The sequence below is a fragment of the Manis javanica genome, chromosome 7, assembly GCF_040802235.1.
Source record: "Manis javanica isolate MJ-LG chromosome 7, MJ_LKY, whole genome shotgun sequence".
In the NCBI taxonomy this organism is placed as follows: Eukaryota; Metazoa; Chordata; class Mammalia; order Pholidota; family Manidae; genus Manis; species Manis javanica.
The window spans coordinates 10,816,566-10,834,067 of NC_133162.1; the positions used below are offsets into that span (position 1 = coordinate 10,816,566).

At 38.4% G+C, this 17,502-nt stretch overlaps 1 protein-coding gene across 2 annotated transcripts in view; it reads left to right on the top strand.

Moving 5' to 3' along the window:
• Window positions 1–17,502, top strand: part of MCMBP (minichromosome maintenance complex binding protein) — a 43,647-nt gene that overhangs the window by 10,572 nt on the left and 15,573 nt on the right. For both annotated transcript variants that reach the window (XR_012132986.1, XM_037011255.2), the window contains exons 2-7: window positions 4,834–4,919; window positions 5,694–5,834; window positions 5,969–6,010; window positions 8,536–8,637; window positions 11,343–11,487; window positions 16,603–16,751. Coding sequence is in view for 1 of the 2 variants with exons in the window: in XM_037011255.2 (XP_036867150.1) it covers window positions 4,834–4,919; window positions 5,694–5,834; window positions 5,969–6,010; window positions 8,536–8,637; window positions 11,343–11,487; window positions 16,603–16,751 (665 nt within the window). In the remaining variant the exon portion in view is untranslated. The remainder of the gene's footprint in view (window positions 1–4,833; window positions 4,920–5,693; window positions 5,835–5,968; window positions 6,011–8,535; window positions 8,638–11,342; window positions 11,488–16,602; window positions 16,752–17,502) is intronic.

A 17,502-nucleotide genomic window follows, 5' to 3' on the forward strand; every position in this document is an offset into this window, starting at 1 on the left:
AAGAAGCCTCAAGGGAAATTTTAAATTATTTTGAACTAAACAAAAATGAAAACACAGTACATCAAACCTTGTGGGATATAGCCGAAGATGTACCAAGAGGCATTAGTGCATTTACTAGAAGAGATGGTCTTCTACCTTACATAAGCTTCTATCTTATGGAAATAGAAGTGAAGAGCAAATAAACCCAAGTCAAAGAGAGGAAAGGAACTCATAAACATCGAGCAGAAATGAAGTTGAATACAGAAGAAAAAAAGAAAATCAATGAAAACCAAAGCTGTGGGTTGTTGTTTTTTTTAAACAAAAAGGATCAGTAAAATTCATAAGCCTATAGCCAGACTAGCAAAGGAAAAAAAAAAGACACAAATTACCAATATCAGGAATGAAGCAGGAGCTATCACTATGATTGCATAGACATGAAAAGGATAGTATTAGATAGTTCTGTGGATATAAATTCAACAACTTAGATGAAATGGACCAATTCCTGAAAAAACAATGTTAGTTTCTTTTTTCTGCTGTAACAAATCACCACTTTGCTCAAAACAATATAGATTTATTTATAGTTCTGGAGGCCAGAATAATGGGGGTCTTACTGGGATAAAATCAAGTTATTGACAGGACTGTGTTCCCTTATGGATGCTGTAGGCAAGAATTCCCCCTTCCATCTTCAAAGCCAGCGGTAGCTGGTTGAGTTCTCTTCACATCTTACTCTGACTTCCTCTTCTGCATTTAAGGACTCTTGACATTACAGTGAACCATATAGATTATCTTCCTGTTTTAAAGACAGCTGATTATCAACTCTAATTCCATCCTCTACCTAAATTCCTCTTTGCCTTGTAATATAATATATTCGCAGGTTCTGGGAATTAGGTTGTGGACATTGCAGAGGGGATGTGATGACAGGCTTTTGTCTGTCACAACCACATATTATCCAGATTCACCCAAGATACCACTTTCCTGACTCATCTCCCTCTCTCCTGTGTCTCCTACCCACACCTGTATTCTCATTTTTGTTTCTATATATTTGCCTATTCCAGGTACCTCATATAAGTGGAATTATACAATATTTGTCCTCTTCTGTCTAGATTATTTACCTTAGCATAATATTTTTAAGGTTCATCCCTGTTGGCCTTAATTGTATTTTGACAAAGTACAAAGGCAATTCAATGGAAAAGAATATTCTTTTCAATGAAGGTGTTGGAGTAGTTAGACATTTATATACAAAAATGTGAGTTTTAACCTACAAATCTCATGTTATACAAAAATTAACTCAAAATGGATCATAGATCTAAGTATAAAACTATAAGAAAATAGAAGATCTTTGTGACCCAGGGTTTGACAATGAGTTCTTAGACATATACCAGATGCACAATGCATAAAACAAAACTTGATAAATTGGGCATCATCAAAACTAAAAACTTTCTTCTACAAAAGGTACTATATTAGAAGAATGAAAAGACAAGCTATAGACCAGGAGAATATATTTGAAAGTCATATAAAGGACTTGTACCCAGAGTATATAAAGAAAACACAATGATCATTAACCCAGTTTTTAAAAGGAGCAAAAGACATACATAGACACCTAGTTGAACATTGTTAGCAACAAGGAAAATAAGTTTAAACCGGGATGAGCTACTCATATCTATTAGAACAGCTAAAATTGAAAAAAACAGCAGTGACAATACCAAGTACTGGCAAGGTCCCAAATACATTGGCTCTCTTATACAGGGCTCATGAGAGTGCAGAATTAAGTACAGCCACTCTGGGGAACAGGCAGAATCTTAAAAGTTAATCATACATTTACCATATACTCGGTCATCCTGTTGCTAGGTTTTTACCTAGAGAACCTAAAACTTATGTTCACATACTTGTACACAAATGTTTATAGTTGTTTTGGTCATAGCTATCAAAACCTGGAGGAATGTCCTTCAGTGGGTAAATGGAAAAACAAATTGTGGTTCAACTGTACTTGGAATACTACTCAGCAACTGAAAGAAGTGAAGTATTGATACACTTGTGGATTGGGTTTCCAAAGACCCCCACCCTTTTAGAGATTGCCTAGGACTTACTTGACTCAGTATGTAGTTATACTCATGGCTAAGGTTTATTACGGCAGCAAAATAAGGACACACAGTGAATCATGAGGAAAACACACAGATGGGATCTATATAGGCTTATTGATTATGTGCCCCCCATGGAAAAGTTCACAGATTGGAAGACTCAGTGTTGTTGAGATGTTAGTTCTCCCCAAATAAACCTATAGATTCAATACAACCTTAATAAAAATTTCAGCAGACTTTACATAAAAGTGGACAAGTTGGTCTTCAAAATTATATAGAAATGTGGAGGATTAGAATAATTAAGAAAAGCCTAAAGATTTTAACTACCTGGTTTTAAGACCTAATGTCAGGCTGTAGTGATTAAGACAGTATGGTATTGGCATATAAGGATAGATAAATAGATCACTGTAACATAATAGAGAATCTAGAAATAGACTAACATAAACTTAGTGAGTTTATTTTTGACAAAAGTGCCAAAGCAGTTCAGTGTTAGAAAGTGTCTTTTTAGTTAAATGATGCTGTAACAAGTGGATACTTTTTTGGAAAAAATGAGTCTTGACCCCTCCTATGTCACAATATAAACAAAAACTGAATTTGATGTAGATTACAGACCTAAATGTGAAAAATAAAAAACAAAGGAGACTATCTTCATGACTGTGGGGTCATTAACCATTAAAGAAAGAAATTGACAAATTGGACTTCCATCAAAATGAAAAACTTCTCATTAAGAGACACCACTAAGAATGTCAAAAGGAAAGCTACAGATGAGGAGAAAATATTTGCCCTACATGAATCTGATGAAAGACTTACATGTAAAATACACAAATAATTAGTACAATCATTAATGCCACAAAAAAATACCAATTTTTAAAAATAGGCAAAATTATGAGTAGGCACTTCACAAGAGGATTATTGGAATGGTCAAGAAACATGAAAAGTTTCACAGCATCATTAGTCATTAGGGAAATTCCTGCTAAGACCCATAGTGAGATAGCAGTGCATACCCAGCACAGTGACTAGGACTGAAAGGATTGATAGGACCAAGAATCGATAAGGTAGAAGAGCTAGAGCCCTCATACAGTGTTGGTGAGAGCAGAAAAGCCTATATATATTTTATTCCTCAATCCCCCTGACCCCATAAACTAGATCAAGATTGAATGCGGTGGTGCTCAAATTCAGATAGCCAAGAATTCATGGGGAAACATGATAAAGTATATATATGTGCTTTCTAAGCAGGATTCTTGGTTGCAAATAACCCGACTTGGTCCCGCTTAAACCAAAAAAGCTGAATACTTTATCTCAGGTCACACAATTGATGAGTGAGGTAGTTATCAGGTTCAGCTGCAGCCACATTATTGAACTGTGTCTACAGGATTGTGCCTCTGCCGTGTTTTCCTCACAGACCTTGATCACAGCACCTCACGCAGCTGCCAGCACTCGTGCCTCCATGTGTTGGTATTTCTGGTAGTGCCTGTGCCCTCATCCTTGCTCCTCATCCAGAATATGCCAAGCCCTCACACCTCAGCATGTGTCAGTGTCACCCCTCTTTCAAGGCCGAGCTCAAATACAACCTCCATCAGAAGCTCCCTTTCTGATTCTTTGACCTGCATTAGTTTCCTTTCTTTGCTTTGGCTGTCCTTCCATCTGTCCATAGCTAATACCTTGGTTTTCTTTCTTTTACTGTGACATTAAAAACACCTTTCTCATCATTTTGCATTCATCTTTGCAGGAATCATCAGTGCAGGGTATTTCTAAGAGGGAGGAATAAATTTCATAAAAATTATTTGCAGAGTCTTGAAGTTCATCTCCTGCAGGTGACTTATTAGTTGTAAGGGGAAACATTGGCCATCCCAGTTACCACTAAGGGGAAAGATGGACGTTGTGCCCCCGGCTGATACCGTTACAGGGGCACAGCATCACAGAGAATCTGGCTGGCCACACATCGCTGCGGTCAGTCAGAAGGAAGAGGCAGACAAAGCCCAAGTGAGGGGCCTTCTGGTTTTTTAATCTTTGTTAAGGGCCTGTATTCTTCTTAAATATGAGTATCACAAAAGAAAGGTTGAGAAGCTGTTCCAGATTAAAGAGACATGATAGCTAAAAGCAAGATGTGATCCTAGACAGGGTCTTCTGCTGGCGGGGAAAAGTGCGACAGAAGGAGCGTTGGGCCAGATAGAAATGGGATGTGGATGGTAGCAAAGATGAAGAATGCTGCATCTATTTTGAATTTTCTGAGGTCGATACCAGTACTGTGGTTACGTAACATAATCTAATTGGAAACACACATTGGAAAACTTAATGGTAAAAATATATGATGTGTGTAAATTAATCTCACACAGGTCAGAAAAACAGAGTAAATGATAAAGCAAATGGAGCAACAATAGGGGTGTTCTTTGTACTGTTCATGTGGACTTTATGGAAAGTTTGAGATTATTCCCAAATAAAAAATTTAAAAGAACAGCTTCCGCTCTTCATTTCAGGGTAGGTGTAAAGAAAAAAAAAATGCTATAGAGCAGTGTTTTCAAGAGCGGTGTTCTGTACAGGTGGTGGTTCCGGTGCTGCTCTGCCCGGCTCGCCCTCCCACTCGTGGGCGCTCCCAGCTGGGCTGTTGGCGCGGGAGAGCGTGCAGGAAGGCGGCCTCGCCCCGGTCTGGGATCTCCAACCTGCCCGCCGGGCAGCCCTGTGCTTTGGGCAAGTCACCTGAATACGTGACTCGCCTGCACATCGTCTATTATTATATATTTTACGTTCACCTTTGAAAAGTATATTTTTCTTTCAGCCCAAAATGGAGTTAATCCTGACTGGGAGAAGAAAGTAATTGAATATTTTAAGGAGAAACTGAAGGAAAATAATGCTCCTAAATGGGTAAGCTTACTGCTGTTTGATGGAGAGATGGTTGGGCCAATGTCCAGTCTCAGAGTATGATCTGCGTACAGTTTTAAACCGTACAGCTGACTGTACTGCCTGCTGCCTCAAGTGTGCGAGTGTTAAAAGGCTGTGGTCTCTGTGGCCTTGTTTTCAGCTTTAATCAAAGCAGTTGAATGCTTCCGATATTGGTGCCTCTAGGTGGCAGTACCCAACCACATTACTTTCTAAAACAAAAAAATTGGTTCTTATGAGAGCTTCAATTATCTTTATTATCTTTATTTTTAAAGATTGGCATGTACTAGTTTTTTTCTTTTCTAGTAAAAAATTTTTTAGTAAGGTATTATTGATATTCACTCTTATGAAGGTTTCACATGAAAAAACAATATGGTTACTACATTCACCCATATTATCAAGTCCCCACCCACACCCCAGTGCAGTCACTGTCCATCAGTGTAGTAAGACGGCATATACTAGTTTTAAGAGGAGAGTTCAAAAAAGCAAATGCCTTTGTGCTACTTGAAAAGTGTTCTAGAGGAGGAGCATCTTTTCACATTATAGTCGAATGTCATTACACAAACTTGCTAGAACTCAGGAAGTTCTCTTGTCCAGCAGTTACGTTACACTGACTTTGAGACATCGGCTCCTTAATGGCGCTTGGGGTATGTGTGCGTGTGCGCGTGTGTGTTTTGGAGTTTGGATCTGGGTGTATAGTCTGTGTATATGTGCTTTATGTTTTATAAACAAGATTTGATTGACTTGTTTTCCTTTAAGGTACCATCACTAAATGAAGTTCCCCTTCATTATTTGAAACCTAACAGTTTTGTGAAGTTTCGCTGCATGGTTCAGGATATGTTTGACCCTGAGTTTTACATGGGAGTGTATGAAACAGTCAACCGGAACACAAAAGCACGTGTATGTGGTACTTTCTTCATGAAACTTGGTTTATAATTGGTAGTATTAGTATTAATTTTGTCCTTGCATTGTTTATGGTAGATTTGATTTGGATATACTAATAAAATACTGTTATCCTTTGTTTTGGGTCATAGGTTCTTCATTTTGGCAAATACAGAGATGTAGCAGAGTGTGGGGTATGTATCCTTAAGATATATACATTTTAATAAGCATTTTTTTCCTAAGCAGAAATTTATATATAAAAAACAAATAAAAAATAAAATTTATTATTTACCTTTGGTTGATGTTAAAGTTATTTATCTTGTGTGTAAATAAGTTCTGAGAAGTCATGTTAAGTGTTTTCCTTTTGAGAGTTTCTCTGATAATATTTCCAATTTTCTAAAAATTTCTTAAAATGTGGTATATTGCAAATGACAAAACTGATTCCTTCACTCACCTGTGGAGTATAATAACAAAGAAAAACTGAAGGAACGAAACAGCAGCAGACTCACAGAACCCAAGAATGAACTAACAGTTACCAAAGGGAAAGGGACTGGGGAGGGTGGGTGGGAAGGGAGGGATAAGTGGAAAAAGGGGCATTACAATTAGCACACATAATGGGGGTGGGGGTGCACAGGGAAGGCAGTACAGCACAGAGAAGACAAGTAGTGATTCTAGAGCATCTTACTACACTGATGGACAGTGACTGTAATGGGGTATGTGGTGGGGACTTGATAATGGGGGCAATCTAAGAACCACAGTGTTACTCATGTAATTGTATATTAATGATACCAAAATAAAAAAATGTGAAGGAGAAAAAAACTGATACCTTTCTTTTCCCAGTATCTTTATACTTGGTTAAAAAAATTACAGGTTATTATAAATTCTTTTAAAATGGAAGGGGAAGATTAACTGAGGGCTTAACACTTGCTTAATTAAATTGGTTTAAATCCTGCCCTTTTTTTCCTGGGATGAAAAAACTTTTTAATAAATTTAAGCTTTGATAAAAGGAGGTAATAGAAACTCTTACATATCAATAGTGGCAGAAGTCAGAACACTGGATATAATAATTGTTGTGAAAGGGATAGTCTTGAGATGATAACTTAACTAGACAAACAATTAGAGAGAAACGAGAGTCTGTCTACTTTTTTTATAGCTTTTCTGAGAATAGATGAACAACATGCAATATTAAGTTAAATTTCATTCAGACACCTACCTGTTCAATATGCCTGCCACATAACTGGGAAAAGTTTAGAATTATCTTTCATTTAATAGTAAAATAAGATTATCAGCATGTCAAAGTGTATTCATCACAAATGTCTCCCATGTTTTGCTTTTTGTGTTTTTCATGGGGTTCTGTTGAAACACAGACTGTAATTGTCAGTTGCTGGAAAAACAACAAGTGTCGCAGGTTCTCTGCAGATCCAGAATGTCATTTGATCAGGTTATGTGGGGCTCTTTACTCTCTGGGAGTCGGCCTCCTGCGTAATTACCGAAACTTGAAGGGATTCCCATACAAACCCCAGTGCCAGCCCGTTCATTCACAGGAACTGTTGTTCTGATTAAAGTGCTCTAGTTCAGTGGGCCAATCTGGACAGAAGAATATCCCTAACTTGGAAGGTTGCCACAAAGATTATATTGAACAGAAGCGTAACTTCCTACAGCTATTCAGAGTGACAGACTCAGGAAGGTCGGGCCTCCTCTGTCCCAGCATGTGAGGGTCTTCAGGTCTCCCAGCATTGGTTTCCACTAGTGTTTCCATGAGCAAAAATGTGGTGCCAAGTCCAATCAGGCTTTGTAAATGCTACCACATTCCTTGTCTAAGGAGCCCTTAGGCATGTGAGGCTAATATGCTAATACACAGCCTTTTTTAGTGTATGGTAATGCAATAATCTCAGCCTATGGAAATGAGAAAATAAAATAGCTGCAGCTGTCCATCTGTGACACAACCAAAGGCAGAGAGAGTTTGTTACTGTCTTGCTAAAGAGTCCTGAGGAAAAGCAATGTATACCTGAAAAGGGGGACTTCGGGCCTAGAAAGAAACAAACAGAAAATCCAGCATGTACATGTCGTCTCGGGCTCAGATTTTATGTCTCTTGGGTGGTTTATTTCCTCTCTACAAAATGGATTATACATTTTATTTTACTTTTAAGGGGATTTTTTTTACCATAAAAGTAATACGTGTTTATTAACGTAACTTTTTAATGATACTTCTTGGGTCCTTTGTACCTCTTACTGTATTCTAAGTATATTTGAAATAAAGAACATGTCTTTTCTAGGGAATGATATCTGATTCTTAAATCTCATGTCACAGCTATATCATAATGAGTATTTCATTAAATTCCTATTTTATAGGCTGAATCTGATAGTTTTCTATGAAAGAGACAGTGGGATCACAATGTGCTTATTGTAAGTCTTTGGAAAAAACTAATAACATCTTATTTATTCAAAAGGATTTATTTGGTAACCAAGTGCTATGTGTTAGGGATTTCAGGGAAGGTAGTATATTGATTATTGTGTGTGAGATGATTTTATGTTAGTTTTCTTGTAAAATATGAGTGATAGTTTGAATTTAGTTTGGATTTACTTGTTAAATAAGTTAACTCTTAATGTGAAATATTTACTATGGCTTTATAAATAACATGAAAATGTGGTTGCTAATCAAAAAAAAAATTTTTTTTTCCTAATAAAATGTTTAAATACATTTTTGTATACATTACAGCCTCAACAAGAAGTTGATATAAACTCTCCACGAACTACCACTTTGGAAAGACAGACTTTCTATTGTGTTCCAGTGCCTGGGGAATCTGTGTGGGTAAAAGAAATATCCTTTTTTGGAACTTTCTTGAGTTAAATGGTTCCTGATTATATTTCCTTAATTGAATAGACCACAATTTGGATTTTGAGTTTATAAGAACTTAGTCTTTTTACCCCAATGAAGTTAGCTAGTAAATGGTTCTGTTGTAACCATTGTCCTGTCCCAGTTTCTTTCACTGTAGCTTCATTTTACCTATTCTTGTATATCATACAAATCAGTCATATAATATAGAGTCTTTTGTGTCTTGATTTCTTTCATTCAGTATAATGCATTTGAGATTCATCTGTGTGTGTGTATCAGTAGTTCATTCCTTTTTATTGCTGATGGTATTTTGTTTATTTGTCTCCACTTGTTGAGCAGTTAGGTTGTTTCCAGTTTTGGACCTGGCATTTTCTTTGTAAGAACATTTTCAGTTCAGTTTTTGGACCGTTTTTGTTTGTGTGTCAGTTGTGATAAGTTGTGTTATTTAATCTTAGTATTTGAATTTGTGTCAATTAGCATAAAGCTTTTCATAGTATTTTCTTATTTTCTCTGGGGGATATCGAGCAATGATCTCTTCATTTCCAGTAACGTTAAGTTTTTTTCTTTTATCCTTGATCAGTGTTCCTGGTTTGTCAGAGAACTAAATTTTTACTTAAATTTTCTATTTTTTTTCATTGATTTCTGCTTTTATTATTTCCTTCCTTACTAGTTTAGTTTTAATTCTTTCAAAGTGGGTGCTCAGATTATTAATTTCAATCTTCCTTCTTTTCTAATATTAGCACTTAGGGCTTTAAGTTTCTCTTACATCACTGCTTTAGTTGTTTTCTGCAAATTTTGATGTTTTTACTGTCATTCAGTTCAAAATATTTTCTAATTTCCTTTGTGATCTCTTCTTTCATCCTCCATCATTGCAACAGCTTGCTTCCATTTATCCCCTCCCATTTTCTGTTCTGATGTTGTGCTATTACTTGACTTGTGCTTATAAGGCCAACCATGTATCATTATTTTAAAATAGCTATAAGTAGATGTTTTCTGCATAAATGAAGAAAAAAGAAAAAACATCTTTTGTATATTTGTGTACATATTTACCATTATCTCTCTCTGTTCTTTATTTTTTATTGGAAATCATTTTACTAACTTTTTTTTTGTTTTAATATTAACTTGTTGGTGATGAATTCTCTCAGCTTTGGCTCAACTGGAAATATCTTTATTTCACCTTTATTTTTGAAGGATATTTTCACTGGATATAGAATTCTTGACTGACAGGTAGATCCCTCTCCAGCACTTGAATGATACTGCATTGTCTTCTGGCCTCCACTGTTTTTTGGGAAGGCTAGCCATCATCTTATGGTTCCCCCATATATACCATCTCCTTGGCTGCTTCTAGTGTTCTCTCTCTGATTTTTGGCAGTTTGACTGTGATGTGCCGTGGTGTGAGTATTTTTGTGTTTATCTTACTTGGGCTATTTTTTTTTTAAGTTTAGGATCTATGTGTGGATATTTTTCAGATTTCAGTCTTTATTCCTTCATATATTTTCCTGTCCAAGACTTTCTTGTCTCATTTTCTGGGATTCCAGTCACATGATCATTAGACTACTTGTTACTGTCCTCTGTGTGACTGAGACTGTCTTTGTTTTTTCCATTTCAGATGTTTTTTAGTTCTAGATTTTTCATTTGATGCTTCTTCATTGTTCCCGTTTCTCTGCTAGTCTTCATGTTTGACTCATATCCATCTTTTCTTTTAAAATTGTAAATTTTATCATTGTGTTTCAGTGAGCTTGTGTGCTAATTCCACTATCCAGTTTATCTCTGGGTTTATTTCTGTTGACTATTTTTAACTCTAGTTATAAGTCATATTTTCTTGCTTCTTCATATATAACTAATAATATGTTATTGTATGCTGATATACAGCATTACAGAAATTTTTATCTGCATTTCAAGAATGTTGTGTTTGTTCTGACAGGCAGGTGATTTAAGTGGATCGCTTTGACCTTGTAAGGGCTTGGTTTAGGGCTTTGTTAGGGTGGGTACGGAGTAGCCCTTCTGTGTAGGACACAGTTCTTACTTAGGAGATGTGCTGTTTCTGGGTCTCCCCTGAGTGCCTTAGATGTTCAGCAGGATCCGGTGCTAGTATTGTATGACTTCCAGCATCTTCCTTTAGTTCTCAGCCATTTTAACAACCAGCACCTGTTCTCTGCTAGGCCTCAAGGAATCTTAACTTGCACATCCACAGCTTTGTATTCAGCCAAAGACCCAAACGCAATCTGCACAGATTTCTGGGTCTTTTACCAGCAGCTCCTTCCTCTCTAGTATTGTTCTGCAAATTCCAGTTGCTCAGTAGCCCTGAACTGTGTGCTGTTCTCTCTACCCAGTAAAAGCAGGGCCTCTACTTCTCTTTATTGCAGTTTGGGAAATGGCCCCCAAGAGAGTTGGGGGAGAATATGGAGTTTCCCTGGTATCTCATTCTTTTCATTTAAAGATCATAACCTTATGCTCCTTGCTATCCAAAGACATACTATTTTCTGTCCAGTTTTTCATCTCTTTACAGCAGGGTATGGGGGCTAAACTTTTACTCTCATGATCAGAACTGGAAGTTCAGCATTTTTTTAAAAAATACATTTTTATTTTAACCAAATTGCCAAACTAGTAGTCTTTTAATAGTCATATAATTAGCATAACTCAGGCTATTCTGCTGCTGATGGTAGTCTTTTCTTAACCTTTCATTTAACGCTTATGTTAATGCAAACCAAGCTCGAGTCAGTCCTTCAACATCCTACACTCCCAGTCGCCACAAGAGGAGTTACGAAGATGATGAGGACATGGACCTACAGCCTCATAAACAGAAAGACCAGAATGCAAGTGCCAGACAAGCAGGTAGTGTGTGCAGCAGGCTTCCTGCAGACTTCTACTCTCAGTAGATTGCTTTCCAGAACTAACTGTATGGTACACCTCTAGATTTAGGAGCTGGAGTGATTTGACAACCTTGCTTTTAAGTTTATCAGGATTATGGACAGTTCCAAAGGATTTTATAGGTCAGACCGCGTCAGTCTGAGCGATGAGGCTTTGCTTAGTGAGAAGGGGCTGCTCTACTCTCAGGTTTTAGGAGCCTCCAGTCTCAGTGGTTAGCCGGGAAAGGTTGTTTCTCTTCCTTCCTATTTATTTTTACCTCAGCTCTTACATAATATGGAAGTATATATAGTACTGTATTCTAAAAATGATTTATTTGTATTTGAAAACATCCTTATTTTCTTTTTGAAATAATGATACTTTAATTAGTAAGAGTGAAAATACCAGAGGAAAACATGAAATGGTGATATACTAGTACTTATTCCTAAAGTTTAAAGCAGATAATCCTTAGACTAGTCACAGTTCTGTTTGTTGTATTTACATACATTTGTGGTGGTTTATTTCTTAAAACACAACTGATTCTGATTCAAACAAGGAAACCAAAAGTGGAAATTTCCTAAGAGCATGACAGAATTGCATTAGTAGCATATATTACCATTCACAGTTTTTATGAGCAGTGATTTTATTATGGCAGGTGGACCTTTGTCTTTATTTCTCCTGTTAGTTCAGTCACGTCTCTTTAGCACCTTTAGTCAGAGGGCAGGTTAAAGAGGGAGGAGAGGAGGTAAAACAAATTAGTCTTGTCAACTGGTGTCTGTAAGACTGGGATAGGCAAATACAGAGAGGAGCCAAGATGGTGGCGTGAGTAGGGCAGCGGAAATCTCCTCCAAAAACCATATATATTTTTGAAAATACAACAAACACAACTACGCCTAAGAGAGAGACCAGAGGATACAGTACAACAGCCAGGCTATATCTACATCTGCGAGAACTCAGCATCTCACAAAGGGAGTGAGATACAAGCTGCGACTCAGCAGGACCTGAGTGCACCCCCAACACCAGCGCTCCAGCAGGAGGAGAGGAGTCAGAATGGGGAGGGAGTGGGAGCCCAGGGCTGCTAAATAACCAGCGCTAGGAATCCGCACCAGGAGCGCAGACACACATTGCACGGTGTGCTGGATATTAGGGAAATGGAAAAGTAAAATCTGCGAGGGGTCCCCGCAGCCGGCTCCCCCGGACAAAAGAAAAGCGAGTGCTTTCTGAAAGTCTTAAAGGGACAGGGGCCCCACAGCTGGATGGAATCGTGCCGGCGCACTCAGCCCAGCGGCTGGGAATCCCAGGGAACTCTGGGGGCCCTAACCCCAGGGTGGCAGTGCAGCTCTGAAGCCCCTCATGGTGATAAACAGCCTACCGTTCATATCCCCCAATGGTGTGGCCCCGCCACAGCAGCCGAGCAGCCTGGGAGCAGCCCAGCCACAGCAGCCACCCGGAGCGTCCTCCCAGCATGCAGCCGCCCGGGCTAGACCCAGGGCCACCGACGGTGCGCAGCTCCCCAGTGCAGGCAGAGGAAGCCGGGCAGGGCGTGAAGGGGCACCATTCTCGCAGGAGAGCACACCGGGTGCACATGCCTCTCCCCGCAGGGCTCTGAGCTGCCCGGATGGCTGCTCCTGGTGTGTGGATAACTGACACAGGCAGTGGAGAGGGCCAGGGCAACCAGCAAGCAGGAAGGGACTTTGTTCTCCCAGCTGACACACACGCCACCTGCCTACAACTACCTCTATCACCATGAAAAGGCAGAAGAATTTGGTCCAGTCCACAATCACCCAGACAACCCCTGAGAGAGGGCCTGGGGAGACAGATACAACCAATCTTCCTGAAAAGGAATTCAAAATAAAGGTCATAACCATGCTGATGGACCTGCAGAGAAATATGCAAGAGCTAAAGGATCAAGTTAGAAGGGAGAATACAGAACTAAAACAATCCCTAGAAGGACTTAAGAGCAGACTGGATGAGGTGCAAGAGACTGTTAATGGAATAGAAATCAGAGAACAGGAACACAGAGAAGCTGAGGCAGAGAGAGATGAAAGGATCTCCAGGAATGAAAGAATATTAAAGAGAACTGTGTGACCAATCCAAACGGAACAATATTTGCATTATAAGGGTACCAGAAGAAGAAGAGAGAGAAAAAGGGATAGAAAGTGTCTTTGAAGAAATAATTGCTGAACACTTCCCCAAACTGGTGGAGGAAATAGTCTCTCAGACCATGGAAGCCCACAGATCTCCCAACAGAAGGGACGCAAGGAAGACAACACCAAGACATATAATAATTAAAATGGCAAAGATCAAGGACAAGGAAAGAGTATTAAAGGCAGCTAGAGAGAGAAAAAAGGTCACCTATGAAGGAAACCCATCAGGCTATCATCAGACTTCTCGACAGAAACCTTACAGGCCAGAAGAGAATGGCATGATCTATTTAATGCAATGAAACAGAAGGGCCTTGAACCAAGGATACTGCATCCAGCATGATTATCATTTAAATATGAAGGTGGGATTAAATAATTCCCAGACAAGCAAAAGCTGAAGGAATTTGCCTCCCACAAACCACCTCTACAGGATATTTTAAAGGGACTGCTCTAGATGGGAGCACTCCTAAGGCTAAAGAGATGTCACCAGAGAAAATAAAATCACACCAAAGAAAGCAGACCAACCAAATACTAACTAAAGGCAAAAAAATAAAATCAACTATTCACAAAAGCAGTCAAAGGAAACACAAAAGAGTACAGAATAAAACACCTAACATAAAGAATGGAGGAGGAGGAATAAGAAGGGAGAGAAATAAAGAATCATCAGACTGTGTTTATAATAGCTTAATAAGCAAGTTAAGTTGGACAGTTAGATAGTAAAGAAGCTACCCTTGAACCTTTGGTAACCACGAATCTAAAGCCTGCAATGGCAATAAGTACATACCTTTCAATAATCACCCTAAATGTAAATGGACTGAATGCACCAATGAAAAGACACAGAGTAATAGAATGGATAAAAAAGCAAGACCCTTCTATATGCTGCTTACAAGAGACCTCAAACCCAAAGACATGCACAGACTAAAAGTCAAGGGATGGAAAAAAATATTTCATGCAAACAATAAGGAGAAAAGAGCAGGTGTTGCAGTACTTGTATCAGACAAAATACACTTCAAAACAAAGAAAGTAACAAGACATAATAAGGACATTACATAATGATAAAGGGAGCATTCCAACAAGAGGATATAACCATTATAAATATATATGCACCCAATACAGGAGCACCTATGTATGTGAAACAAATACTAACAGAACTAAAGGAGGAAATAGAACGCAATACATTTGTTCTAGGAGACTTCAACACACCACTCGCTCCAAAGGACAGATCCACCAGACAGAAAATAAGTAAGGACACAGAGGCACTGAACAACACCCTAGAACAGATGGACCTAACAGACATCTACAGAACTCTACACCCAAAAGCAGCAGGATACACATTCTTCTCAAGTGCACATGGAACATTCTCCAGAATAGACCACATACTAGGCCACAAAAAGAGCCTCAGTAAATTCCAAAAGACTGAAATTCTACCAACCACCTTCTCAGACCACAAAGGTATAAAACTAGAAATAAATTGTACAAAGAGGGCAAATACAACAAAGAGTTTCTGTTTAGTTTCTTCAACTGTGCGCAATTCTATTTTATAAGTTCATATTGTATTTCCTTAATGCTGAGGCATATGTTAATGTTTTTAAATTGGAGTGTCTGACAGTAAATACATACAAATGTGATAATACCCTTATTTTCTCTCTGAACCCCCCAATGTTTATTAAAATTAACGGTATGTAATGACAGTGAGTGACATGTTAGAACCCAGGATCTGTGGTAATTCTTTCTTATCACTTAAACAACTGTTGCTCCTCTCAGTTTCTGGCCCCTCTGTTTGAATGTCACACCGCAGGGCTTTTTATACATTTGAATGCATCATATATGTAAAGTCTGACTTGTTTGTTTCTAGGCAATCATTCAAGCTATATATATTTGTAACTTCTTTGTGTACGTGTAGATTCACATGTAATTGTAAGAAATGATATGGGGAAATCCTGGATACCCCTAACCCCGTTTCCCCTGATGGTAACGTCTTGTGTAACTGTTGTAGAATATCATAACAGTGGATGTTGGTATAATCCATTGAACTTATTCAGAATTCATATTTTTCACATGTATTATTTGTGTGTGTGTGTATTTAGTTCTGTGCAATTTCAGCACATGCATAGATTCATGTAACTACTACCACACTCAAGATAGAGAACAATATCCACCGCCTAGATCTCTCATGCTGCCCTTCTATGTGCACCTCCTCTTGTCTCTCCCTTCTCCCCAAGTCCCTAACCCTGGCAGATACTAATCAATTCTCTGTATCTATAATTTTATCATTTCAAGAATGTTAGATGAGTGGAGTCATAAAGTACATAAACATTATGGATTGGCTTTTTTCATTCAGCAAAATTCCAAGTTGTTTTGTGTATTTAAGTAGTTTATTTCTTTTTATTGCTGAACAATATTCTATGATATGGCAGGCTATACATTGATTTTAATTAGTTATCAGACCTAAATTGTGACTACTTTGGGGATAGAGGGTATCTTTTAATCATATTTGTATCCCCAACTAGTCTGATTCCTGGTATACAGTGGATGTTAATGAATATTTGGTAAATGAATTGATTGCCATATGCCACTTTATTCTGCTTAATGAGTAGAAAAAAGATGGTTCTACCAAGGTAGTTTTGTTGTCAGTAGGCCACATATTCCTCAGGTCAAAAATGTCAAAGTAACCATATTAAGTACAAACTTTTTAAAGTACTTACACTTGAGAGTTGATGGGAGGAACTTGTTGCCATTTTATCATAGGGGGAAGAAAGGTGTAAATTTTTCAGATTTTCTAAATATTCTTGTTTTAGGTCAGAGGGCTTTGTTAGTATATATTATTTCTTTAAAAAAAAGTAACAATCTGAAGTTTGTGAGGTCAGAAGTATCATTTATATCAAACTTGAAAGGCTCTTTAGAAAAGTTCTTTATCTCTACGGAAATGACTCAGTGCAGTGCTATCCTTTGTATTTAGGGAGTGTTGGTCTTCAGTGGTGTGGAGAGCCAAAACGGTTAGAAACTGAAGCTTCCACGGGGCAACAGCTGAGCTCCCTGAACCTCTCTTCTCCATTTGACTTGAACTTCCCATTGCCAGGGGAGAAGGGCCCTGCATGCCTTGTGAAGGTAATTAGCCCTGACGTTGATACAGAAGTGTTGTGTGTACCAGAAATTAAATGGAAAACTCTTAGAATTTGTATTAGTTTTCTGTTGCTGGTGTAACAATCACCACAAACTTAATGGCTTAAAACAAAAATGTATCACCTTACAGGCTTTAGGTCCCAAGCCCAACAGGAACCTCCCTGGGGGTGAACCCAGGGCGTGGGCAGGGCTGCATTCTTTCTGGAAGTGCCCACAGTCCATGGCTTGTGGCCCCTTCCTGCATCTTCAAACCAGCCACAGGGCATCTCCCTGGCCGTTCTTTCATAGTCACATCTCCCTCTGACCATAGGTAGGAAGGAGTCTCCAATTTTAAGGACCTGTGCGGTTAGACTGGGCCTGCCCAGGTGATGCAGAATACTCCCCATACCAAGGTCCTTAACTGATTCGAGTCCCTTTTGCTTGTAAGGTAACATTTACAGATTTTGGGGACTGGCATGTAGACATCTTTAGAAGGCGTTTTCTGCCTACCACGGCATTCTTAAAGAATTAAAGAATATTTGAAACACAGAGGTGGAGCAATTTTTAAATTCATGTCTGCTTTCCTACATCATTTCTACCTTCTTAATATCTACTTCATTTTCACCATTTTTCCTTCTCTTATCAAAATCCATTTCTCATTTGTATTTAAAATTAAATAGGAAAACCATGAATAGTTTGGTCTCCTCTCTTGCTTATCCTGGCATTTTAATCCTGATAAACAGTTAAGTGATTCAAG